Genomic DNA, 23820 nt, shown 5'->3' on the forward strand with positions numbered 1-23820 from the left:
CAGTATAAACGATGGATAATGAGCTGAATGCTGATTTTTCCGTGTAAATAGCAGCTGTTCAGTATTGAACGGCAGCTATGTTAAGACAAGGCAGAGGAGTCGGGGAGCGCGAGGAGTGAAATCTCTTGCAGCCTCCCTGCCCCCTGCTGGCCGCTCTGAGCGATCCAGTGCTACTAGCTCCCGTGCTGTTGGAGCGAGTGTATTTGGGGGGTCGCGTGTCAGGCATAGTTTGCTCGACATTCATTCTGTCTAATTGGGCCTTAAGTCCTGAGAGCTCATTAGCATAGACAGTGTTAGCAAGTGACTGCACACTGACTCTTTAGTCAGTGGGCCTATGCAGACGAGTTTTTTTTTGTTTGTCGTTTTTCTTTTTACACAGGCTGATGTAGTATGTCCTATTTGTGGTCCAAATTCAAGTCAAAGGCTGTGCCAAAAATAATGGAGTCACACAAGTGACGTTTGTGTGCATTCGGTTTTTCATGGATAAGTGCTAAGAAATGCTAGAAAAAAATTGGGTCTTTTTTGTGCAGTGGAACAAAAAAAAAAACGGATAACACATAGAAATACAAATAAAAAACTGGTGTAATGCATACAGGTACAACAAGAATTATCTGTCTAGTTTTCATGAACCGTAATCCAAACCTGCAAGAAAAAAGGTAAGGGCTTTCTTCAAACGGTAACAGAACCGAAAAATTGGCAATTTAAGGATACTCTTACCTGGTGCTACAGGGGGGGAAGCAGACCCCTGATATACCCAGAGGCCCAGACCATAAAGCCAAAGGCTAAGACGCCCAGAGGCCAAGGCGAATCAAGTTTCCACCGTATGGGTGCAGCTTCCCCACCACTGTGTTTTGTTCTTTCCTGACATTCACTTTGAGAATAAATGCCCGTTATTGGCATGGAGTTCTGTGAGAAGTAATAGTCTCGCCACACGCTAGATAAGTGTGACTGTGGCGGCTCTGAGTGGCAGCGCCTATCTTGTACCTTCCTGTAGTGTGGTTAGTTGCCTGACAGCTGCAGCTCTTAGAAAACTGTCCCAGCAAATTTTTAGTTGTCTGTATTTAACATCGGTCAGTTTCATACATTGCTTAGACGGCCTCAGTTGGTATCTTATTTATTTATTTATTTTATTTTTTTTACATTTCAGTTAAGGAAAAAAATACAGTAGTAAAGTATGAATATGGCCGGATATGTATTGGCTTATAGGGCAGGGTCCGCTGAGTCTGGGGGTATGCCTTTTATACTTGGCCTTAGAGAACAGGGAGCCAGGCTTCTGCACATGAACAGATTTGCATTGTGGAATCTGCGGCGGGCGTCCGCACTGCTGCAACGCAACAATACAGTTCATGGCATGCTATGAAAAACTGCTTCTTCCTGTAAATTCACGGAAACTAACTGCGATTTCCGCAAGCGGAGGAAAAATTGCGGCATAATCTATTTTTGTAGTAATACAAGAGACCAGTTATAAACACCACATCCCTCAACATGCAGACAGCCAAAGGGAGGAGCATTGCTAAATGCGCATGCAATACAGAAGGGGATATGCGAAATGCAGCGCAAATCCGCAAGGAAAAGCTGATCTGGTGGACCTCAATTAAGTCACGGCGGGGGGTGGGGGGGTGGGGGGTGTTTACAACTGCGTATTAACAGCCCCTATGTTCGCAAACAAAGTACAGTATAATGCGCTGATATGCATGCAAATCAACCTTGTTCAAAGTGTAAATAGATAGTGCTGAAGCGTGCGCATACGCTCCTCTGAAGGGGCCCTTAGAGAGAGAGAAAAATCACCGCTACATCTATATTCATGAGTTGTCGTTTGTTCAATTGTTAGAACTTCTGTATCTGTGGGAAAGCTGGATGACCCCACTAGCTGCTGTAATGCCGGCACTCAGCTTTCCTAATGGTCCGAATGGCAAATTCACCTAGTCTCGCAGCGATCCAGGACTTTGGCAGCCTACATTCATGGGGTGAAACTTAAACTTTTAGACGGAGGGTGTGCCGTGTTAATTATTGCTGGGTGTTTCCTCCGCTGCGGTTGTGTAGGAAGCATTATTGTGCAAATATAAAGTTTGGATAAATGTTTGTGTTTGGTGTACCTGCTGGTGAGAATCCCATGTACTGCAGCACTAAACGTTCAGCACTTCACTATCGGCTTCTTGGTAATATGTATATTTTGCAATTTGTTTTAAAGGGAACTTTTCCCATTGAGCGTGACGTACATTCAGCTCATAGACTGCTCAGCATTCGAAGGTGACTTGTTCCCTTTAGACCAGGGGTCAGCGATGACTGACTGCACTAAAGCTATTACTGATTTGGCCGTAAGCTGGTGGAAGTGTCATGAGTCGCAGCAAATAAATCTTAGCTATTTAGATACATTTCATGCGTTTTCTGCTATTCTTGGGACACATAAGTCATTCTTTGTGACGGATTAATCCATTTGTTTGCCTGGAATGTGACACATTTCCAGCTTCTGTACATTACTTTGCCCAATTCTCTTGTTTCTGATACCATATGATGGGGAGGTGATGTGCCGATGATGATTGTATGTCATTTATTTGCTCTTGTGCAATCCTAACTTCCTTTGCCCCCGGCATACAAGATCCAGCGGTGTTTGCTTTCATACATTCACGAGGCTGGAGATTGCGAAACTTAAGAAATTCTTGAATTTTTTATAAATTGGAATGTAGCCTATAGTGTGGATGTAATGAAAGCCTTCCTGACACTTTTACTGCTTCATTAACAATATTCTACAATACTGCTGAGCGAACATTTCAGGCAGGTGTGGGAAAAATGGCGCAAAGTAAGAATGCTTTCAAGAAATAGAAGTGCTAATAGTTCTTGTCAAATAACAATATGCAAAGTGAATGAACAAAAGAAGTCTAAGGCTGCATGCACACGGGCGGATCGGATTCCTTGTGTACCAGCTTTCATTTTCTTCTCTCTGTACTGCGAATGGTCTGCACGGCTCGCCATCTGACATTCACAGTTAAGTGTTTTGTCACACTCCTTTTCCGGCAGAATCCGCGACCCGTACGCATTGTCAATTGCGAACGGGCCATGGCTCAGACGTCGGCTTTTGACTTCAGTGGAAAAATAGAGCATGCTGCGTTTTTTTTTTTTTTTTTCCATCCGTGAGCGGAAACCACTTTTGCATTGCATGCTATACGCGGTATTTGCTGCGGAATCCAGGGGCGGGCGACCGCTCCGGATTCTGCAATTCAAATCCGCCTGTGTGCATTCACCCTTTTGTCACCTCAATATTTGGTGTGACCACCCTTTGCCTTCAGAACAGCCTCAATTCTTCTAGGTACACTTGCACATAGTTTTTGAAGGAACTTGGCAGGGAGGTTGTTGGAGAACTTCTTGGTAAAGTAACCACAGATCTTCTGTGGATGTAACTTGCTTAAATGTTTCTGTCTCTTGTAATCTATGACTCAATAATGTTGAGATCAGGGATCTGTGGGGCCAGATAGTCACTTCCAGGACTCCTTGTTCGTCTTTACTCGAAAGTTCTCAATGACATTGGCTGGACGTTTGGGGTTGTTCTGCTGCAGAATAAATCTGGAGCCAATTGGACGACTCACTGATGATACTGCACAATGGATAAGTATCCGCCTGTATTTCTCAGCATTGAGGACACCAAATCTCACACTTCAGCACCACCTTCTCTGAGCCGTACTGCTATGTCACTTCCTGCTCCTCTGCTGGTTGTGACGTCACTGACCAGGAAGGGAGCAGGAAGTGCTGTAGCAGGGCAGCTCTCCCATTGATTTTATTGGGAGTGAAACCAGCACAATAGCATGTATGGATACTCTGTATATACAGTTTTTATTTAGTTTTTTTTTATATGCAATGGTGGAAAAGTTTGTTATACCAATAGGGGACTTATTCCCCTACCTGTCTATGCAAGCACTCTCATTAATTTGACTTCTATCTGTGACATATTTATGAGTGTTGCTATTTATGAGAGTTGCTGTGCGCAGACTGAATATCTCAGTGACCGCTTTATCTACATTTTGCAGTTGTGAAATTTCCTATTACAAAATGGGAGCGAGTTATGCCAGCCCTGACCTCAGTTAAACTTGTTACACTTTTGTAATAAAGTGTGTCATATATTGATACATAAGTTATACAGTTGAGAAAAACAAGGCACACTTCTAAAAAAAAAAATGGAGTTAAAAAGTATATCGGCTAGTTTTTAGGACTATGGTAATTCTCCCTCCATAAACCTTCAAAAGGACAATAGTTGTTTACAAAAGGTACATTTTCGGTGAAGCAGATTTTCCTACTTCCTTAAAGTTAGTGATGATCATCTGCATGCACTTCCCATTAAGTGTATCCACTTGTTTTGACACCCCCCCCCCCCCCCCCCCCCAGTGTATTTGATGTGGTTACTGCCTTATCTTGTAACAACTGCGACCTAATTGTATGCACCTTTTTTAATTTCTGGTAAAACCCATCAGCACATACAAGAATCTCGTTAGATCACATTGCAGATTGTAAGCCGCTAATTTTAAACTTTGCTAAAAAGCAGCTGTTGTGGAGTTCTTGAACTGGGTGGTGGTGAACTTTCCACAATGCTCTGATCTTATGACCAGTTATGCGAATCATCCAGAATCCAGTAACCTCAGTATTGCTGTGCGGTCCCTTATAAGGGTTCTTTAGTCATTCCTTAGTCAAATATTTTGAAATTCATCATATATTCTGATGAAACTTGTTGAGAGGGTAAAAATTCCTAAGAAAGAGATGACTTGGAGAGCCAAGATTCCATTATTACAGATCTTAATAGAGAAGCAACTGGATACATATATAACCAAGACATGTGTGATCTAAAAGTGTATCATCTGTAAGCTCATGTATAGGAATAATCTAGAACAACGTTTTGCTGCCTCTAAAGGCCCATTTACAAGGAGCGATGATCGCTCAAACAGTTTAGTAGCTACTTAGTAGCTTATTAGCCTGTAAATGAAGCCTTAGCTGAATGCAGTTAATAGCCCGAGGGCTCTTATCTGCATTCAGCTCCTTTGTTCTCCGACGGGAAACAATGCTATCAGCACTCCCCACAGAGAACTCTGCGTGCGGTCCTGATAAGACCGCACAACGATTTTTAGGTTGACCTGAATTTAACGATCAGCTAGCAGTGCACGATGGCCGCGCATTTAGTCCGATTATCACTGAAACTATTCCTATTTTTGCGCTCATCGCTCCTATTCTTCCTATGTCTTTACACTAGGCCTTCCAATATTTCGGCCTTGTTTTGGTTGGTTTGCAGTCATTCCAGTCTCTATTGCCTGCTGGCTGCACTGACTACAGGAGACTATTTCCACCCCCCATCCCAACCGTATGATGAATTATTTATCAGATATTGCTTCTTGGCCTGCATTGTGTCGGAGTATTCATTTTTCAAAAGCAAAATATTTTCAATTTGAAAAAAAACCCTCCCTCGGTTCCAGGGAACTCTCCGCTCGCATAGTTCTGACAGTCAGACATGTGGCTGCCCGAAGTGTGTAGAGAAAAGATTATGGTGATCGGCAACAAGAAAACGGTGTGGAAACCGAGATAAATGACCGTAAAACGTTTTTGAACAGACTTTTTTTTTCTTTCTCTATTAAATAGATCCCGTATAACTTGTAGCTAAGGAGTCCAATGGGCGGGCTCACCAACTGACCACTATCTCTCTGCATGATGAACCGCCTACTGGACTCCCAGGCATAGGAACAGCAGCTACTTTAATCAATAGATTACAAGTTATACTGCACTTTGTAAAGTGTGTACTGCAGGGGGGCTGTTTAAAATGTCATCAAGGGTTTGTTCACATGTTGTGGCTTTTTGCGTGGATGCACACCAGAAGCTCAATCGACCGCCGCACAATTTAGTGTTTTTTTGTTTTTTTTAATGATTTTTGCCGCAGATCTGCAGCAGATTTCACCCTTTTAATCAGAATGGAGCCCTGAATGGTGATGTGAACAGAGCTTTTGCTTAACAGGATGGAACTGTCCGCTATTAACCCCTTCACCTACCTAGAAAACAAAAAAAGCACTACTCTAGATAGCGAAAGTCAGCAACACTGACCCCTCAACTTCCATACACCAACAGGAAGGTTTTAATTGGTTCGAAATATTTTATTTTCCTATATTTTGTTGTGTAACCCTGCGGTATGTCTTTGACCTCTTTCACGCGGACGACAACAATATCGCCACGAGAAAATCGCAGAGATATCGCATGTGTGTTCTGTGTGATATAGCTGCGTTTTCTCACGCCGATGTTGCGATTTTGTAGCGCTCTTTTGCTGGGATTTTCAGGAGGCTTGAAATATAAGCCCTACCCTGAAAATGAGTCCTATATGCATTTAAAAAAAAAAATAGATCCCCTAATGGCCCCTGTCAGGTCCGCCGCGCTCCAGGCAATGGCTGTGATTTGTTCATCAAGCGCTGGCTGTGATTGGCTGAGCTGTGTCCTTTGAGAACAAATCACAGCCAACACTTCATGGAGGCAGGGATTTTGAACCTCCAATCCAGGAAGTGCTGACATAAGTCTTCAAACAAGAGCTGGGGGGACCTGCAAGGAGAAGTGTGGCAGACCTGACAGCGACTGATAGGGGTGTGTGTGTGTGTGTGTGTGTGTGTGTGTGTGTGTGTGTGTGTGTGTTTAATGCTGATAGGGCTTTTACAGTAGGACTTCCTACTGTAAAAGTTGCATTGCACCAAACGAAGAACGCATTTTCACGTGATGCAACAGAAAGGAAGGCTCCATTGGGGAATGTGCTGCAAAACCTTGCAGATTGTGGCAATATTTGTGTAATACCGAAGAAATCCAGAAAACATGAGCTGCTGGGAGGCCTTGAGGACTGGAGCTGGGAAACACTGCACTAGTATCCTCCATGAGCATTGGACGTCGGCTCTTGAAGCAGATGATCATACTTTTAAATATCTGAAGTTGGCAGCTGTACAGCATCATGAAAAAATGTGCCCACTGGCAGGAATGTTTGGTCAGCTTCTTCCTTCATTCGGAGCTCGGACTGCTATTAGTGCACGGCTGTGACAGGAAAATAAAGATTGTTTTGTAGACCACAGACTCAGGACATGAAATGAAACCTACAGAATGTAAATCCATATATATTAAAAGGAACGTACTAAGCAGCATAGTATTAAGTGACCTGGTTTAGGTAGAAGTGGGAGAGTGATCTGCAAATATGAAGAATTTCTGACCCTTATTTGCCTTGGATTCCATCAGCAAAGTATATATAGTCATTTATAGTAATCTAATATTTGCAAATGGGGAACAGCATTTGGCTTGCTTATGGGCTGGTAGGGAAACCGCAAGGAACATGGAACCATAGGATGTTTCTAAGTAATCGGAACAATGATTAGTTAGTGTGGATGATAAGTTATTTATTCCTGATCCCCACCATAGACTTTATTACTGGCACTATGGTCAGTGAATGTAAATGCCACTCATATTACTACTTAGATAAGGCATTGCTCCCCAGCACACAGCTCTAGCAAGAACTGTTCCTAGGTAGAAAAGATGCTCTTGACCTTCTGAGGATGACCATCTAATCGATAGGAGTCTAACCACTGGGTCCTCCACTGATCATGAGAACAGGGATGCCGAAGGACCTTGACTGAATGAAGTGGTCATGATAAATACAAAGTGCTATCCATTGAAATGGATGGAGCGGCAGTTTACATTCGTGACCACTACCTCATTCATTTATGGTGCTCACCACTCCTGTTGTGGTCAGATCCTTAGGGATAACTAGCTGATCAGAGGGAATTCCAGTGATTCCTATCATGTCAATGGGATGATGACTTTATTTCATGGGACAACCACCTTTACACTACAAAGCCTATGTTTTAAAGGGGTTTTCTCCCTTTTTAATTTTTTTTCCTGCTGCATGGCCTAAAATCACAAGAGGCAATACTTGTCTTTCCTCAGCCCCCCAGGAAATAACTGAGTGGCTCTGGCTCCCGGTATGTACATCTAGCAGAAATCAGGTGACCGCTGCAGCCAACCAGAGGCTACAGCATCAGTTATGAACTCCTATCATCATGACGTCCAGGATGTGAGTGCTAACACCAGAAGAACGGGAGGTGCGGCTGCAGCCTCTGATTGGCTGCAGTGGTCACCTGACTGGACATGCATACCAGCAGCCGAAACCACTCAACAGTTTCCCAGGGGATTGAAGAGAGGAGAGTATTGCCTCTTAGAATATTTAATGCAATCTCTCTTTTTTTTTTTTTTTTTTTTTTTTAATCCAGTGGGAAGACCCCTTTAAATATATCCATGTTAGCATCTGTTCAGATTTCTGACAGCTTGTTCTGTCCAGAGGATCTGTTATAAATGCTATAAAAATACTGCAGTATGTTGCACTATTTTATTTTTTCTGGTAAAATGACAGAATTTCTAGACGGAACCCTTTTTTTGGTTGTGTCTACTTCTCTTTTAGGTGGGCTTTTTTTGAATGCAGGCTTATATAGCAGTCAATGACTTCAATTCTGGTCTGTCTTCCGTAGCACCCCCTAGTGGTGACTACAGGCTGCTATAATTTTGCCAGGTAACTATGGCTGTGTAAAAGGATTTCAAGTACAGTACCAGTAGCACTGAATTTGGACACCTATAAGGGTTACAGCTGCGCAAGGTGGATCCATTATGGAGAATCCACAGTGGCGAAAAGCACTGCAAATGCTGAAGTTGTTATTAAGGTTCTTTTGCAAATTTGCAGCTTTTACATAAAAAGATGTCACTTTTTTGCATTGCAATAGGGTGAAATGCCGATCTAAAATCCACCACACGTGTCCGTTTTGCAGCGTGTGGATTAGATTTATTTAAATCTCCTCTACTGTACATGCGACGGGCCCGCCTTGTGTGACCACACCATGCAGATACATTATGAAAAATGACAATAAATTGACTTTTTATTAGGCTTTAAGACAAATACGTTAGTGAAACGTTGCATTGACTCTGAGCTTCCATGTCTTGAGGTAAAGCATTCTAGAACTCCTTTAATTCCTGCATATTTTTCCCAAGTGGTTCCCGGCACATTGCTTCTTATAAATATTAGCTCTTCTGAGAAAGGCCTGTTTAACAGTAGCCGACAGAAGCGTCTTCAGTGTTTCATATGTATTCTGGCCATGTTCTGCTTCCATGCTGTCTAAATACGGCGGTGTGGTGTTAACGAGCATCAGGGGAAATGTTTCCAAATGTAATCTAGCAGCGCTGCCTCCGTGGCGCACGGAGCTACTGCCCTGCGCCGCGCTGTTTAGATTATGATTGCATGATGTCTGGTAAATATCACAAGGTCTGCGCCGAACTGAAACATTACTGTTACCAATGACGACTGGAAAGCAAATATACAATATACTGTACATACCGACGGTGAACTCGGGCTTACAGCAATAACAATTTGTACGGATTACAAGTCGGAGGTGTTGAAATTTTATGTAAGACCACAGAAAATTGTGTTTATTGCATGACTTTTTTTTTTTTTTGCTTCGTTTTTAGAAGCTTTTGTAAACTTGGCCGTGTTTTTCTACTCATGTTAAATTTAGTTATTGCCAGCCAGGCGGACGTAGATTCGTCTTGCCACACACAGACTTCACTTTGAGCTATCAATGGAAGCAGCGCTTGGGGAACCCCAGTTTTTACCCTTTAAGCGAGATTTGGTCTTGGCTGCGGGGTCCCCGAATCGTTAATTGCAAAGATGATCTCTGTTGTGTGGCTGCACATGGCCGAGGCGCAGTACCTGATGAAGCGAACACAGTCTAATACTAGCCGTGGTTATGGCAGGCAGCACAACCTTACTAATGGTATCGAGGCTAAGGTCCGGACAGGCAGCAAGCAAATAACGGGGCGCGGGAAATGTAGCCGAGGTCAGACGGAGGTTCCAAACGAAACCTTAGACGCGAATGCGAACGAAGCCTGAGCGCTATATAAGGAAGTGCAGCAATTCTTATTCGCTGCTGTAAGGGCGGGCTCATATGAGCATAATTTAATTGCGTATTACGCACGCAATGTAAGCGTACATAATGCGCAGCGCATAAAAAACGCAGCATATTCTATTTTACCGTGTAATATGCGCGATAGGGTCATATGGGTTTCTATGGGTGAGTACGAAAATGCTGTACATACGGAATTACGTTGCGTGGGTGCAGTTTTTTCCGCCACATTGCTAAGAGACGATAAAGTTTTTTGGATTTTTTTTTATAAAAAAGGAAGCAACTAGGAAGCCAGTGTGTGAGATACATTGTCATGCGCAGGCATATGCGATCTCAAACGCAGTGGTACGCAGCTCCACACGCCGGTAAGTCTGACAAACCTCTCCCAGGTTGATGTGATGGCGCTCGTCAAATTACCTTCCGGATTCTCAGTTGTACTTATTTTTTTTCTCATACTAAAACATAACTTCCTGGTATTCTCACCCCTTTTTAGATTTGTGTTTCCCGTTTTATTTCCTGTTTAGGATCTGAATATAACCTTTCTGGCTTTGTGTGTGTTTATAAGTGGTCTTTATTTAAACCCTCTCATTGATGCCTGTCAGCAGACAATCCTTCCCACCCAGTTCCTGAGTCTTTACTGTAATCATCTGTATGAATAAAAAAAAAAAATTCAAGGTCTGTTAAATCTGCACATTGCCCTAAAGGACTAGAAGTATAGTTTATATTAGTAGAATGTAACAATTTGTCCATGTCAAAGCATTGCAGCAAACTGGAAAAAGATCCAATAAGGAAGCGCATGTAAGGGTTTACAGCCTAGAGGCAATTTCAGACTTCCGCGTAAGTCTTAGAGAGGATCGAAATAAAACTATTTCCAAATTTAAAAAATATATTTCCTTCGTCTGAGTTCAGTGATGCCAACCTTTTTCTTTACTGGTGTACTGTTCAAAAACTCCCCAGTTTCCTCTGTTCTTGGCACTGAAACCATAATATTGTAGAATGTAATTCCGTAATGTAGACTATTAAAATCAGTCCCTTTTCTAAACAGAATTACTGTAGGCGAAGCATGTTCCTTGCTGCTGCCTAGTGAGTCTGTCAGCAGAACAGACTGTTTTATGGCAGCCTGTATTCTGCTTCTAGTCAAGAATACTCAATATAGGTCCGCTCAAGGGTTGTGATGAATTGGACGCAGCCCTGTTTTAATCCGGGATCAATTCAAGAATTAGGATTTGAAATTCCCCACAATCCTTATTTTTATTATTGGGACACGGCAGCATATTCTGAGAATAACACTGTATTAGGGGATTTCTTTATGCTACACTTATTTCTGTTAGTCACGGTCTATTAGATTGACAGACTCGTGGTTAAAAGATGAGCATATCTGTAGGTTTATGCAAATCTTAATGGGTTCAATTAGTTACATTCATATTGGTGTTCCTTGGAAGCAAGCAACAGAAAACTGAAAGTGCCGGATCCAGCATATACGGACCTGGACGGTGCCAAATGGACCCTACTGACTATGAGATTCGTTCATGTTGGGCGAAAATTCCACGGACAAAATAGTGTAGCATGCTGCGCTATCTCGTCCAGGATTTCATATCTGATACACACCAGAGGCTGTGAAATGAGCCTGTGATGCAGATGTAAGCTCAGTTGGCATTCACACCTGTGCCCGCTGTTAGTCTATTTCCATCCTTGGATGGAGCACATCCTATGTTGGACCCAAACATCGACAAACAAACCCCATTGACTATAATGGGGTCCTCCCAGCATTCTCTCAGACCCAGTAGAGCAACCTACTATGCTCTTTCATCCGGGATTTCATGTCCTATTTGTGCCAGAGGCTCCAAACGAGACCTCTGACAAGGATGGGCACACAGCCTAACTCTACATAAATTCAGTGCAGGGGCCCACTATCAAAGGACCCAGCTCCCAGGCCTCCACCAGCTTGACTCTAATGACCTAGTTAATTGCTGTATCGCTAAAGTCACTAATGTCCATTATTAGAAAACCACTTCCTAAAATACGTTATTTAGACATGCCTTGAATTTTTTTTATTTGATCCACATCCCACTTGCATGGATTTTCTGCCTTGGCACTGCAGCGGTCACCAAATTTTAATTTATTAACCAAGACACTGGTGAACCAAACTTCTTAATATTTCTGTTTTCTCCATTCCCCCAACAGCTGGCTTACCTCTGGGCGTTTTAAAGTTGATCACAAAAAAGCCGTATCAAAGAGGTTTTTTCTGTAATGACGAGAGCATCAAGTATCCATTCCATGACAGTACCGTCACCTCCACTGTACTCTACACAGTAGGGTTCACTGTGCCTATATGTTCTGTAAGTAGCTGAATCATTGGACAGTAGGGTTTTTCTTTTTTTTTCTTCTTTTTTTTTTATACCCTGGGTGTGTACATCAGGTCCGCACTGACGAAATGGCATGGGGTGACTCAGACTGTTATTGATGACGTGCTTTAAAGCCCAACTCTGTTCAAAACCTGAAAATTTAGGGTTTGACTGATGTTAATCCTACTCTCCGATCTTTGCCTCTGCCCCAAACTATATTGTCCAAGAAGCTTACTTATGAGGAACACACAACAAAAAGCTGTTTTAGCTTAACTTTTGCTTTTTTGTGACAAAAAAAATTTGGTAATTTTCTTTATTGACTAAGCGGCTCAAGCTAGTCAAAAAAGAGCCCTTGTTTTGATAGTCAAATAAGGAAGATCTTGAGAGACCAACCCATTTCCTTCATAGTATCAATGAAATAAATAAAAAAAAAAAAATCATGTTCCCATACATAGTTGCTAAGTTTCCATCCATGTGGGGGTCTTTTTCAAGACTGCTTGTTAAAAGATCCCAACTTTGAGTGAAATGTTGCAATTATGTGTGGGTAGTGTTAATAATTGGGAATTGTTCTTATCTGCATGGATTCTGTCATCACCTACTTTGAATTTTTAGCCTTTTTTACTTTTGTAAGGGTCACTCCGGTGGAAACACTTTTTTTTCCATTTCTGCCCCCCTCACCTGATTGCTTGTCACACTTTTGGGGTCTCCTTTGTGTATTCCAGCCCCTTCACTGCACTGTAGCTCCCTGTCTGATGCTTAACGGTCACCATCTTGAAGCAGAGATTTTTTTTTACTTTCAGTTTCACGTCTACCTATAATGCATCAGCACAGCATTTGCTGAGGCTGTACCATTTTTGCCTGCTGGGGGAACAGTTTTTAATTATCATTAGCTCCTACAGTCTGCTAAAGAAGCCACAAGAATACAGTCAGGAGGATGAGCTGTGATCTCCTGTATTATGACTGTGTGACATGAACTGTATGATCAGTAAATGTGATGAAAGTGTATGTGTGTTCCCCTGTAGCTCTTTTTCTGGTAGGGGTCATGTAACAGCATTATACAGACTGAAAAACTGACTAGAAAATGAATCCATAACCCCAAACAGATCTAAACTAGTCAGAACACGATCATCTGAGGAAAAAAGAGGCTGAGCGTTTCAGACAGACAGAAATAACTGACCATGGTAATACTAGCCAACTTGTATATACACGGTCAAACAAAGATATGTGCCTCTTTTGAGCGATAATCATTGCGTGCATTTACACTGCAAGATGATCGCTCAACATTCGCTCAAACGGCAGTTTGCGTGACAGTTGTGAGCGTTCACTTTGCATAAGTGTGTAAATGAAGGCTTACGCTGTATGCAGAAGACAAGCGGGACCGCTATCTTCTGCATACAGCTGTCGTTTTCTCGGAGCGCTCCGCTGGCATCCAGCGGAGCGCTCCAAGCGGTGTATGCAGAAGACAAGCGGGTCCGCTATCTTCTGCATACAGCTGTCGTTTTCTCAGAGTGCTCCGCTGGCATCCAGCGGAGCGCTCCAAGCGGTGTATGCAGAAGACAAGCGGGTCCACTTGTCTTCTGCATACAGCTACTGTGTTCACAGAGCACACAGCTGGTATACAACTGAGCGCTCCGAGCGGGGTATGTAGAACACAGCTGGAGCATTGTGGTTTTCACACTCTGGCTGTGTTCTCCAAACGGGATACCAGCTGAAACAATAGTATCAGCGGTATCCTGCTAAGAACTCAACGCGCGGTCCTGATGGCTTGCTGAAAGACAACGATGAGCGAATCGTTAACGAAACCTACATGATGGGCACGCAATTAAACCCAATGATTCTTGCTCAAAAGACATCTTTGAGCGATTTTTATTTTTTTATTTTTATTTATTTTTTACGTTTTTATTTATTTTTTTGAGCGTGAATCGTTGGGTCTAAATGGGCCTTGAACTATGTTGTACACTGTGTACACATGGAGTCAGGGTAATGAGGTTGATTGCATTGACCCAAATTGAATTCTTAAGATTTTGAGGGAACTTGTTTCCCTAGTTCCTTCCCTGACAATCTCTTTTCATCTCTTCTGGTTTGGTATACATTTACAGATCAGGGTAATTACAGAGATAATAACTTCATCAGAATAATTTAGATGCACTTCATTGTAGTCACAGATTTTGTCTTGGGTTATTAGATGTGGATTTAATAAACAGAACTTCACGGACTTGAGGCGTGCTTTCATCATTCGGCACCCGACACCTATTGTGTTAGAATAGTCTTACAAGAGAAGGCTGATTTCAGAATTTCCTTTTGTTGTAATGGAAGAAATTGCTTGAAAATACAACAATCTGTCTGCATTCTTCGTGTCGGCTGAAAGCCCCATTTTGTTGGTTGTCAATATGTTACAAAATGCCATGACATCACTGAAGATATAATCCACTGTTGTCCGGAACAATTGGTTGTGTGTGAGATAGGAGCCAGTTTGTCCCCAAACAGTGCCTGGCCTGAAAGCATTCTAGGAGCTCTGTGCTGCCAACGTTCACTTGTTGTTACCATGTCCTCATTGCTTCTTGAAAATCACAAATCTACCTACTATATAGATTATTAAAAGCCTAGCGGCAATTTATTACTGTTATTGCTGGAACACTTTCCAACGTCTTATATACACCCAAGAATCAATGACTTATTGTAATTAATGAATTTAATTTGCCTCCTGTCTAATAAGTTCGCTAAGGGTGCTTTTACATGGGACGCCCTGGTATGGGCACCAGATGCCCGAAAGGTTGTGCCAGCGATAATCATTTCTCTGCTTTTGCACAGGAGCAAGCCTCGCTAATGAGTGAAGGCGGAGCGGGCCGGGGATCGTTCCGGCCCACCCACCTCCGTTCATAGTAACCAGGCAGTCTTTCATAAGTCAACAACTGCCTGTTTATATGGAATGATACGTCGTCCAGTGTTCTGCATGCAGACTTCTTGTTCGTTGTTCAGTCGCTGCATGCAGATAACTGGATAAGTATCGGTCAGGTTTTTGCTAGATCGCGGGAATCTGAACAATAATCATTTCGTGTAAAAGCACCTTAAGGGAAGCAAGACTGATATTTTGCGCACAATTGAATACTAACTTTACATGCAAAATTGTTGCCTGGTGAGTTAGTAGGGTTGGCATGCCTCCCAGATGGAGAGAGAATGACATCTATGACGCATCTACACGCATTTGTTTTAACTACAGTACACACCTGCTGTTCTAACCTTGCCCCTCAATGCTCTCCTACAAAACCACCCTTGCTCATACCCTCTTGTAAATATGGCAATTTAAAGAAAGCCATTCATACATTCCTGATATGCCCTAGTTATGGATTGCCAGGGGTGCCAAGAAGCCACTCTGCCTTGACCAGGGTATGAGGATAAAAGACTAATAATGGTCCTTTTACACCGGCTGATTCCTTGGCCCAACGTTACAAGCGTAGGGTGAAACGCATGTCAATTGGCGCTCCTTTCTTTTCCTTTTACGCTGGTCAAGAATAGGCTTCTGGGGATGAACGATGGCTAATGCAGTGGTTTGTCCCCGAAGACCAGCAGTATAACTCCGTATTTACACAGGCAGATGTACCGCTGATCATTGACTAGTTGTATGCTCTCGTAAATCAGCTGATCAACATTTGAGGTCACACTTGAGGTTAGTAGAGCCGTGATAAAATTCCTCCGAAGGTCATAAATTTGTATAGCCACATCATAATTATGGGAAAACATTGTCCTTTTCTTTCCATGAGGTCATAATATTGCACAATATAAGGAAATCAAACATTGAGGCAACCACTTAGAAGAATAAGCCACAGCCATGAGTTGCAAGACGAATGCTTAATTTAAAGCGGTTGTCCAGTTATAAAATATTGAGGGTCTATTCTTAAAGGGTTTTCTCATGACTTTAAAATTGCCTCACAACCACTTTGCCCTTCCTGGTTGCTGCTGAGCAGGACATGTGACTGCTGCAGCCAATCACTGGCTATAGAAGGTGACTGCTGCAGCCAATCACTGGCTATAGAAGGTGACTGCTGCAGCCAATCACTGGCTATAGAAGGTGACTGCTGCAGCCAATCACTGGCTATAGAAGGTGACTGCTGCAGCCAATCACTGGCTATAGAAGGTGACTGCTGCAGCCAATCACTGGCTATAGAAGGTGACTGCTGCAGCCAATCACTGGCTATAGAAGGTGACTGCTGCAGCCAATCACTGGCTATAGAAGGTGACTGCTGCAGCCAATCACTGGCTATAGAAGGTGACTGCTGCAGCCAATCACTGGCTATAGAAGGTGACTGCTGCAGCCAATCACTGGCTATAGAAGGTGACTGCTGCAGCCAATCACTGGCTATAGAAGGTGACTGCTGCAGCCAATCACTGGCTATAGAAGGTGACTGCTGCAGCCAATCACTGGCTATAGAAGGTGACTGCTGCAGCCAATCACTGGCTATAGAAGGTGACTGCTGCAGCCAATCACTGGCTATAGAAGGTGACTGCTGCAGCCAATCACTGGCTATAGAAGGTGACTGCTGCAGCCAATCACTGGCTATAGAAGGTGACTGCTGCAGCCAATCACTGGCTATAGAAGGTGACTGCTGCAGCCAATCACTGGCTATAGAAGGTGACTGCTGCAGCCAATCACTGGCTATAGAAGGTGACTGCTGCAGCCAATCACTGGCTATAGAAGGTCACTGCTGCAGCCAGTAATTTGCTGCAGCAGTCACTACTGGCTGCAGCAGTGACCTTCTATAGCCAGTGATTGGCTGCAGCAGTCACGTGACCTGGTCAGCAGCAACCAGGAAGGGCAAAGTGGTTGTGAGGCAATTTAAAGTCATGACAGGTACCTTTTACACGAGATGACTGTCAGATGCATAAGCGCCTGACAGCCGTCCCAGTGACTATTGCTCCTGTGCTTTTACAGAAGTTAAATAGTCTTTCTGTTAATTGTGGCAGAGTGATCAGCGATCGCTTCAGCCTCCTGGTTGCATTCACAGTAAACAGGCAGTCACTCAAAGATTGAGCGACTCCTGTTTACACTGACCACTTGGGTGAGCTAAAAGCCAAGTGACCAATTTGTTGTTCAGTGCCCTGTTGGCAGTCGCTTGTACATGGGACAACGATGGCTGGAATTTGCCAGCAATTATTTGGACAATAATCAGAGTTACCTTTAGTATAGTTGTCTTTAGGATAAGCCATCAATAGTAGATTGGCGGGGCTCAGCTGCAAGGTTTCATGCTAATCAGTTGTTCACTGCATCAGTGTGCTTGTGCACCAAACTGATCTCTGCAAGAAACAGACAGCGCTATTCTTTCTGCAGTGGCCAAGCTTAGTATTACAGGCCAAGTTCCCGTTAAAGTGAATGAGCATTTCATGTGCAATACCAACTGGGTCATTGCAGAGAGAATGGAGCTGTCTACTTCCTGCAGAAATCCGCTCTGTGCACAAGCATGTTGGTCTGGCAAACATCTGAACACTGTTATGATGCCTCCATAGATATCTTCATTAGTTTCCAGTGCGTTGCTATTCCTGACGTATCCCTCCCCAATAGTGTTGCGCACCATATGCAAAGTAACCCGAGAGAGGAGCGCACACGTTGCAGTGTTACGGAGCTGGAGATGTCATGACGGACAGAAGGGGGCAGTTTTTCAGGTGATGGGAAGGGAGAGAGCTCGGGCAGCAAACTGTGGTGGACCGTCCATCAGACGCTCTGGGGTTAATTTGCATACGGCACAAAACACTATTAAAGAGGGATATCTCAGGAATGGTAACCCACTGGAAACTGGTAATGGTATCTATGGATTCCTCATGACAGCACACGTAACTGCGTAATCTAGTATCAGTAGAATTAGGCGACAGACTTCCTTTAAACTAAGGGCACACTCACACGGGTGTATGTTTGCCGCATATTACACGTTTGTTTGTTTTTTGGGGGGGGGGGGGTACATGCATAATATGCAGCAAATATGCATAATAATACGTCTATTTACGGCACATTTTGAAAAAATGGAAAAACGCAAATTCATGGACTTTTAGAACTGCATTCAAGGCCGGGCTCACATGAGCATGTGTTAAAACGCTGCGTGTACAAAGCAGCATTCTACTCCAGTGTGAGCCAGTATGACAGCAGTTCTGTCTTTTTTTTCTCTATGTACATTGCGCCTGTAATACGTAATTCAAATACGCTTCTATGAGCCTGGCCATGCACGCGTTAAAAAATGTGCTTAAGATGCGGCAAACATACGCCTGTGTGAGCCGAGCCCTTAGTATTTTCACTGCAATCCATGAACAAGTCTTATTCTGTGGACTTCATGTTTCATTATGCTTGATTTCCTTATATTATGCAATATTATGACCTAATCGGAAGAAATCGCCAATATTTTCCACTTACGGTTATGTGGTTATTGATTGATTGTTTTCACAAAGTTTATGATCTTCAGCGTTTCCTTGTTGCTGGTGACTCACAATACTCTGATATGTTGGAAATCTAATATAATCTTTATATTTTATGGATATATGAAAACTGTGCATTCATCACTTACATTGGTTATAGCGTATGATAGGGGAACAATCCAGACTCAACTGACAGACTGCTCTAGTAGCCAGTAATATGACTGATGCATGGTGATAACTCCATTTACAGCATTGTAGTTCCTTTTATATATAAGGCGTTTAAATGTCACGTTTTCTACATCTGTACACTAATTTATTCTTAATTGAAGTAAATGACTTAACAATTCATTGTCATGCAGATACTTAAAACCGAGGCAAAGAAGGAGTTTGCAGGGTTAATCCATCATCAATGTCTGCATTGTCTAAGATGGAATAGTCTCGGAGCAGGTAGTGGATAAGCCTGCAGCAGTCCGGGAAGGAGATGCTTTCCCATGAGGGGTTTCCTGGCTAGCCACATAGCATCCTTTAACAGTCTTTGTAAGGCGCCGGACCTCCTTGATTGCCCCAATACAAGGATCCCTGGAAATAGTCCACAAAGCAGCAATTAGTACGATGGGCCGTTCAGGATACAGATTCTTTGAGTCTATATACTGCAAGGCTCCCAGTAGATCTTATGTAAAGGGGAATTGCAATGATTGGGCACCTTGCGGTATCTGCTTTTATCCAAGTTGATGGCATGCTTGAACTACCTCAAAGGAACGTCCATCTGATATGCCCAGGCGTTGGAAGGGTTATCTGGGACTTCAATATTGATGACCTGTCCTAGGATATTGATGGGGATCTGACTCCCAGCACCCCTGCTGATTAGCTGTTTGAAGGGGTTGTGGTGCACAGATGAGTGCTGTGACCTTCTCATTTGTATATGGGGCATAGTGATAACAATTTTGTAGTAGCCATGACTGCTATTGTAGCTCAGTTCCATTCACTTGAATGGGACTGAGCTGCAAAGAGGCTACGTGACCGATCAATGTGACATCACAGACGAGGAACGGGCGGTAGCAGGCGCCTGTGCGCCCCTTCACACCTTTTGATTGTCAGTGGGACCTCCAGTATTGATGATCTGACCTAAGAATAGTTGATCGATAGCAAAGTTCCGGATGACCCCTTTTACCTGCTGAAAGCCACATTAGCCAACACAGTGGCAACAGGGAGCCCTGAAATAGACTGAATTGATGGATCATCTTGGTTTTCCACACTGCTATGCCTAATGCATGATTGATGGAACACTAAAAGGATACTGCATCCAGTTTAGCGTTTCTTTAAGATCAGAAGAATGAAATATATATGCTTACAGAAATGGGCGAACCAAGAAAGACCCGCTGTTACAGTTGCATAATGATGCTAGGTGAATATTGCTGTCTATATGCTTAAATTCAATCTCATATGCTATAGTCCCCTGTTATTATACCTCTCTGGTGTAATATCGATTCTTTTAAGTATAGTTCTACTTGTGGGAAACATTTTACACCTTCATTGCCAAATAGAATATCATCGGTAGGGATCCATGTACTGTGATACGATGGCTAGAATTTAAAAGCTGCAGCTCCCCGCAGAGTACCGTGCCCATCTTGGCTCCTGTTTCATTTAAGAGAGCTGAAGATGAGCCATAAGCAGTTAGGAAAGTGGCTTGTCATCCCCTTTCCCGAAAGGAACCGAAGAGGCATGATGATTGTGCACAATGTCACAGTATTCTAAGCATCACACGATAGAATGACTGAAGGTGCTACTTTAAACCTAGAGGTGGCTTATGTACTATAAGCTATGGATGCACAGTGATATTCAATAAATGAATGGAGTAATAAAACTATCTTGGCAGTGCCATGTAAAGTAAGTGGGTAATATTTAATGTATAAATAAGTGCTTTTCTACCTAAAATCGCCAATTAATAGAATTCTTGTATATGCCGTGTTCTGTCTGCGCTGTTACTTATCCAATTTCCCAGGAACAAAACGACGGCCTTTATAGGGGACATTGGCCAACCTTACTTACAGATTACTGTATAGCAAGTGTGCCTGACGCCCCTGTGAAAGATGGGTGCAAACCTATGTACTGTTTTAGCTAACCAGCTAAATGGGGAAAGTAAATAGAATTTGGCTTCAGAATCTGCTCCAAATGGGGTTGTCCTCCGGTGGACCTTTTTGGGCTTATTGTGTCAGAGTAGAACTTTCCATATAATACAAATTACTAATGTAAGTGAACAAGTGCCCAATCCGATTTCATCTCATTGTCGTTCTGCTGTGCCCGCCACTTCCAGCCTAGTAACATGGCCCGTTTTATCTCGGTTCCCTTCACCTTGGTGTCCCTGGCATAAATAACTCTATTTTCTGCAAGTTTTTCCCGACTCTTCTTATCGAGGAAGTGTGAAGGAAGGACATGGAAAATCAGCGATCTGATTGTGGACACAGGAAAGGGAGTATATTTTCTCCGTTCCTGGCACTGTAGATGTTTGTGTAACTCCTCCACACCGGTGCTAAAATAGCCGGGATTGTTTGGAGAGCTGGAATAAACAAGGCGGACAGGTGTGGGCGCAAAGCCGGGTATTTTAGGAAATTAATTGAGATTAGATTTTATCCGGAAAGGTGTAAAACATGCGGGTCCTTGGTGACTAGATATTTTAATGTCATTGAATAGATGAAATATTATATTTGCTTTGCTATTATTTAGGCCGCCTGCACACGGGCGGAAATCCCGCGGCGGGATTTCCGCCACTGAAAGCCTGCATAGGAGTGCATTACAATACGCACTCCTATGCAGACGGCCGCGCGAAATCTCGCGCGGCAAACAAACCGCGGCATGTCCTATTTCTGTGCAGGGCTCGCAGAGCCTTGCACAGAAACGTCACTTACCCGGCCGCCGGCTTCGGTGAGTACGCGCTCGTACGAGCCGGGGCCGCCGGGCGCGGGTGAGTATGCGCTCGTCTCTGCAGGCGCTCGGGTCGGGTCCCGCAGCGAGAATTCTTGCCGCCGGATCCGACCCGCTCGTCTGCAGGCGGCCTTACTCATGTTCAACTGCAGTATGTTTACATGACGTATAGCCTGAAGGAAAAACCTCTTCCCATTTCTGTGGGCCACTCAATCTGGCCATGAGCATTAAAAGGGGTATTCACATCAAAAAAAAAAAAAATTACTCTTATGGGCTGGGTATGGCTTAGAGGGAAATATGGTTCCATGATCCAGCACAGTCATAAAAAAAATGTATTGCCGCATGCTCCATCAGATGCTCTGTGGATGCAGACTTTTTTTTTTCCCTATAGAAACTATTGAAAATCAGATCTGATTTTGAGGAAGTACAGCTTTTTGTCCCTAAACTAGTTATATCATTGGGAAAACATCTTAAAAAAAGGATTTTGGTTTTCATAGATTTAACCATATTGATGAAACCCTGTACCCATACACAACTGTGTAGTTTAAAACAACCTATACGGATACACATAGTGCCATACTTTTCATACAGTCGTGTGCTTTTGAGATCTTACATGGTCAGCCTTAGCTATGTGCAACCCGTGCTGTCGCACATTGTTTTGGCCATCACTTTTTAGGGGGAGACACCAGACAGATGGCTGGGATCGATCTCCCTACTAAAGGCCCATTTACACACACAGATGATCTTGCAAAAGATTGAAAGATCAGCGATTGTTTTGCATAAAGTACTAATAGGCACCAATTGCTATTAGTGCTTTATCAGCTTCATCTGCATGCAAATCAACTTCTGGGAGCTTTTGCAAAACTCAGCAGAAGGTCTGAGCTCTGTAATTAGCGCCATTGTTCAGCCATGGGCTGCTAAGAGAAAACAGTGTAATTTCTAGCTCCCCGTGGAGAATTAAACAGAGAGTTCGTGTTTTCTCTCAGGTGAGGGGGTGTAAGATGCTGACACAACTCTGGTAGCAACTAGCCTTCAGGGAAAACAAAAGGATTGGTGTTGAAATTTTATGTGCTGAAGATTGTTTCCTCCAACAGAGCCGATGGGCCACCATACGCATATGATACTTGGCAGGTGCCGCCAAAATTGGCACGTTTGGACAACAATTCACTAATGTGTGTGGGGCCTTTGTATAGCCGGCTCAAACACTCTGCAACTGAGCTGTAATTGTGTTAATAGTCCTTGTTGGGGTTCAAGCACGTGGCCCAAAATGTAAATAGTTTGTCGTTTTTTTTAATTTTTGACCGTGAAGCCATTGTATTTTTGCTTTTTTTTTTTCTTTCCTCTATTAAGACAAGTATTTGGTCATAGAAAGTTTCTTCACCTAGCCAAGATAAGGTGTGAAGACATACATTCCGTTATCTGTTGTTACTTGCATTATAACTTGTTCTTGCCCTGTAATTTCGTACCTCACTTAGTATTGTTATATTGTATTAGTTCTGGACTTGGCCATACTCCAGTCGTGTGCATGAGGACTTAGTTTCAGTGTTTGAACTACTTTTTGGTTTAGCATCGTATTGTAAGAAATACTCCAACCAGAATTGTGCAGCTAGTACTTTATACTGTGTATGTATTGTGTATACAGCGGCAGTAAGTCTCTCCTCAGCTGTATACACAATACGACATACCACTCCGCTGGTTCTTGGCTTGTTGCACTAATGGCTTTCATGAATATTGAGGAGCTGCGGCTGTTAATATAATTAAATGTAACCTGACCGATGCTGTGCAGAATATATTTTTCTGTTTTTGTTTTTTTCTTAAGATGGACAGGCCAAAAAAAATTAAAAACCTCCACACGGAGTACCATCTAACCTAAGGCCAGTACTGTTGGCCAGCTTAAACTAAGGCCAGAATGATCATTTATATGGGAGGATTTGTATGCATAATACACAGCAGTACGCTGCAGGGTATTTTATTCTGATTGGGTTACAGAAAACCTGTTTAACAAGTAGAGCTTTAATGGTCACTAATGCAGTTCTCAGCTATATTGAATGAAGGTTTCTAATTAGGTAGTGAATTTCCCACACTATTGTACAAGTTTCCTTCCTCCTCTCGTTGGTAACTGGTTATTTATTTCAACCCCCATGGATTATGCTGCCCTTTATGCAGTAAGTTGCCATGCTGTGCTACATGAAAGGCTCTCTGGCGTCACCCACACC

General features: G+C 43.0%; 1 protein-coding gene across 2 annotated transcripts in view; it reads left to right on the forward strand.

Annotated features, from left to right (window-relative positions):
* The window catches only part of PLPP1 (phospholipid phosphatase 1), a 90452-nt gene that overhangs the window by 13847 nt on the left and 52785 nt on the right, over window positions 1-23820 (forward strand). Inside the window, exon 2 of one of the 2 annotated variants that reach the window (XM_066602718.1) lies at window positions 12123-12277. The exons of the other annotated variant lie outside the window; for it this stretch is intronic. Within the exon in view, the coding sequence (XP_066458815.1) occupies window positions 12123-12277 (155 nt within the window). The remainder of the gene's footprint in view (window positions 1-12122; window positions 12278-23820) is intronic. 2 annotated transcript variants of the gene reach the window in all.

This window comes from Eleutherodactylus coqui, chromosome 5 (genome assembly GCF_035609145.1).
Source record: "Eleutherodactylus coqui strain aEleCoq1 chromosome 5, aEleCoq1.hap1, whole genome shotgun sequence".
In the NCBI taxonomy this organism is placed as follows: Eukaryota; Metazoa; Chordata; class Amphibia; order Anura; family Eleutherodactylidae; genus Eleutherodactylus; species Eleutherodactylus coqui.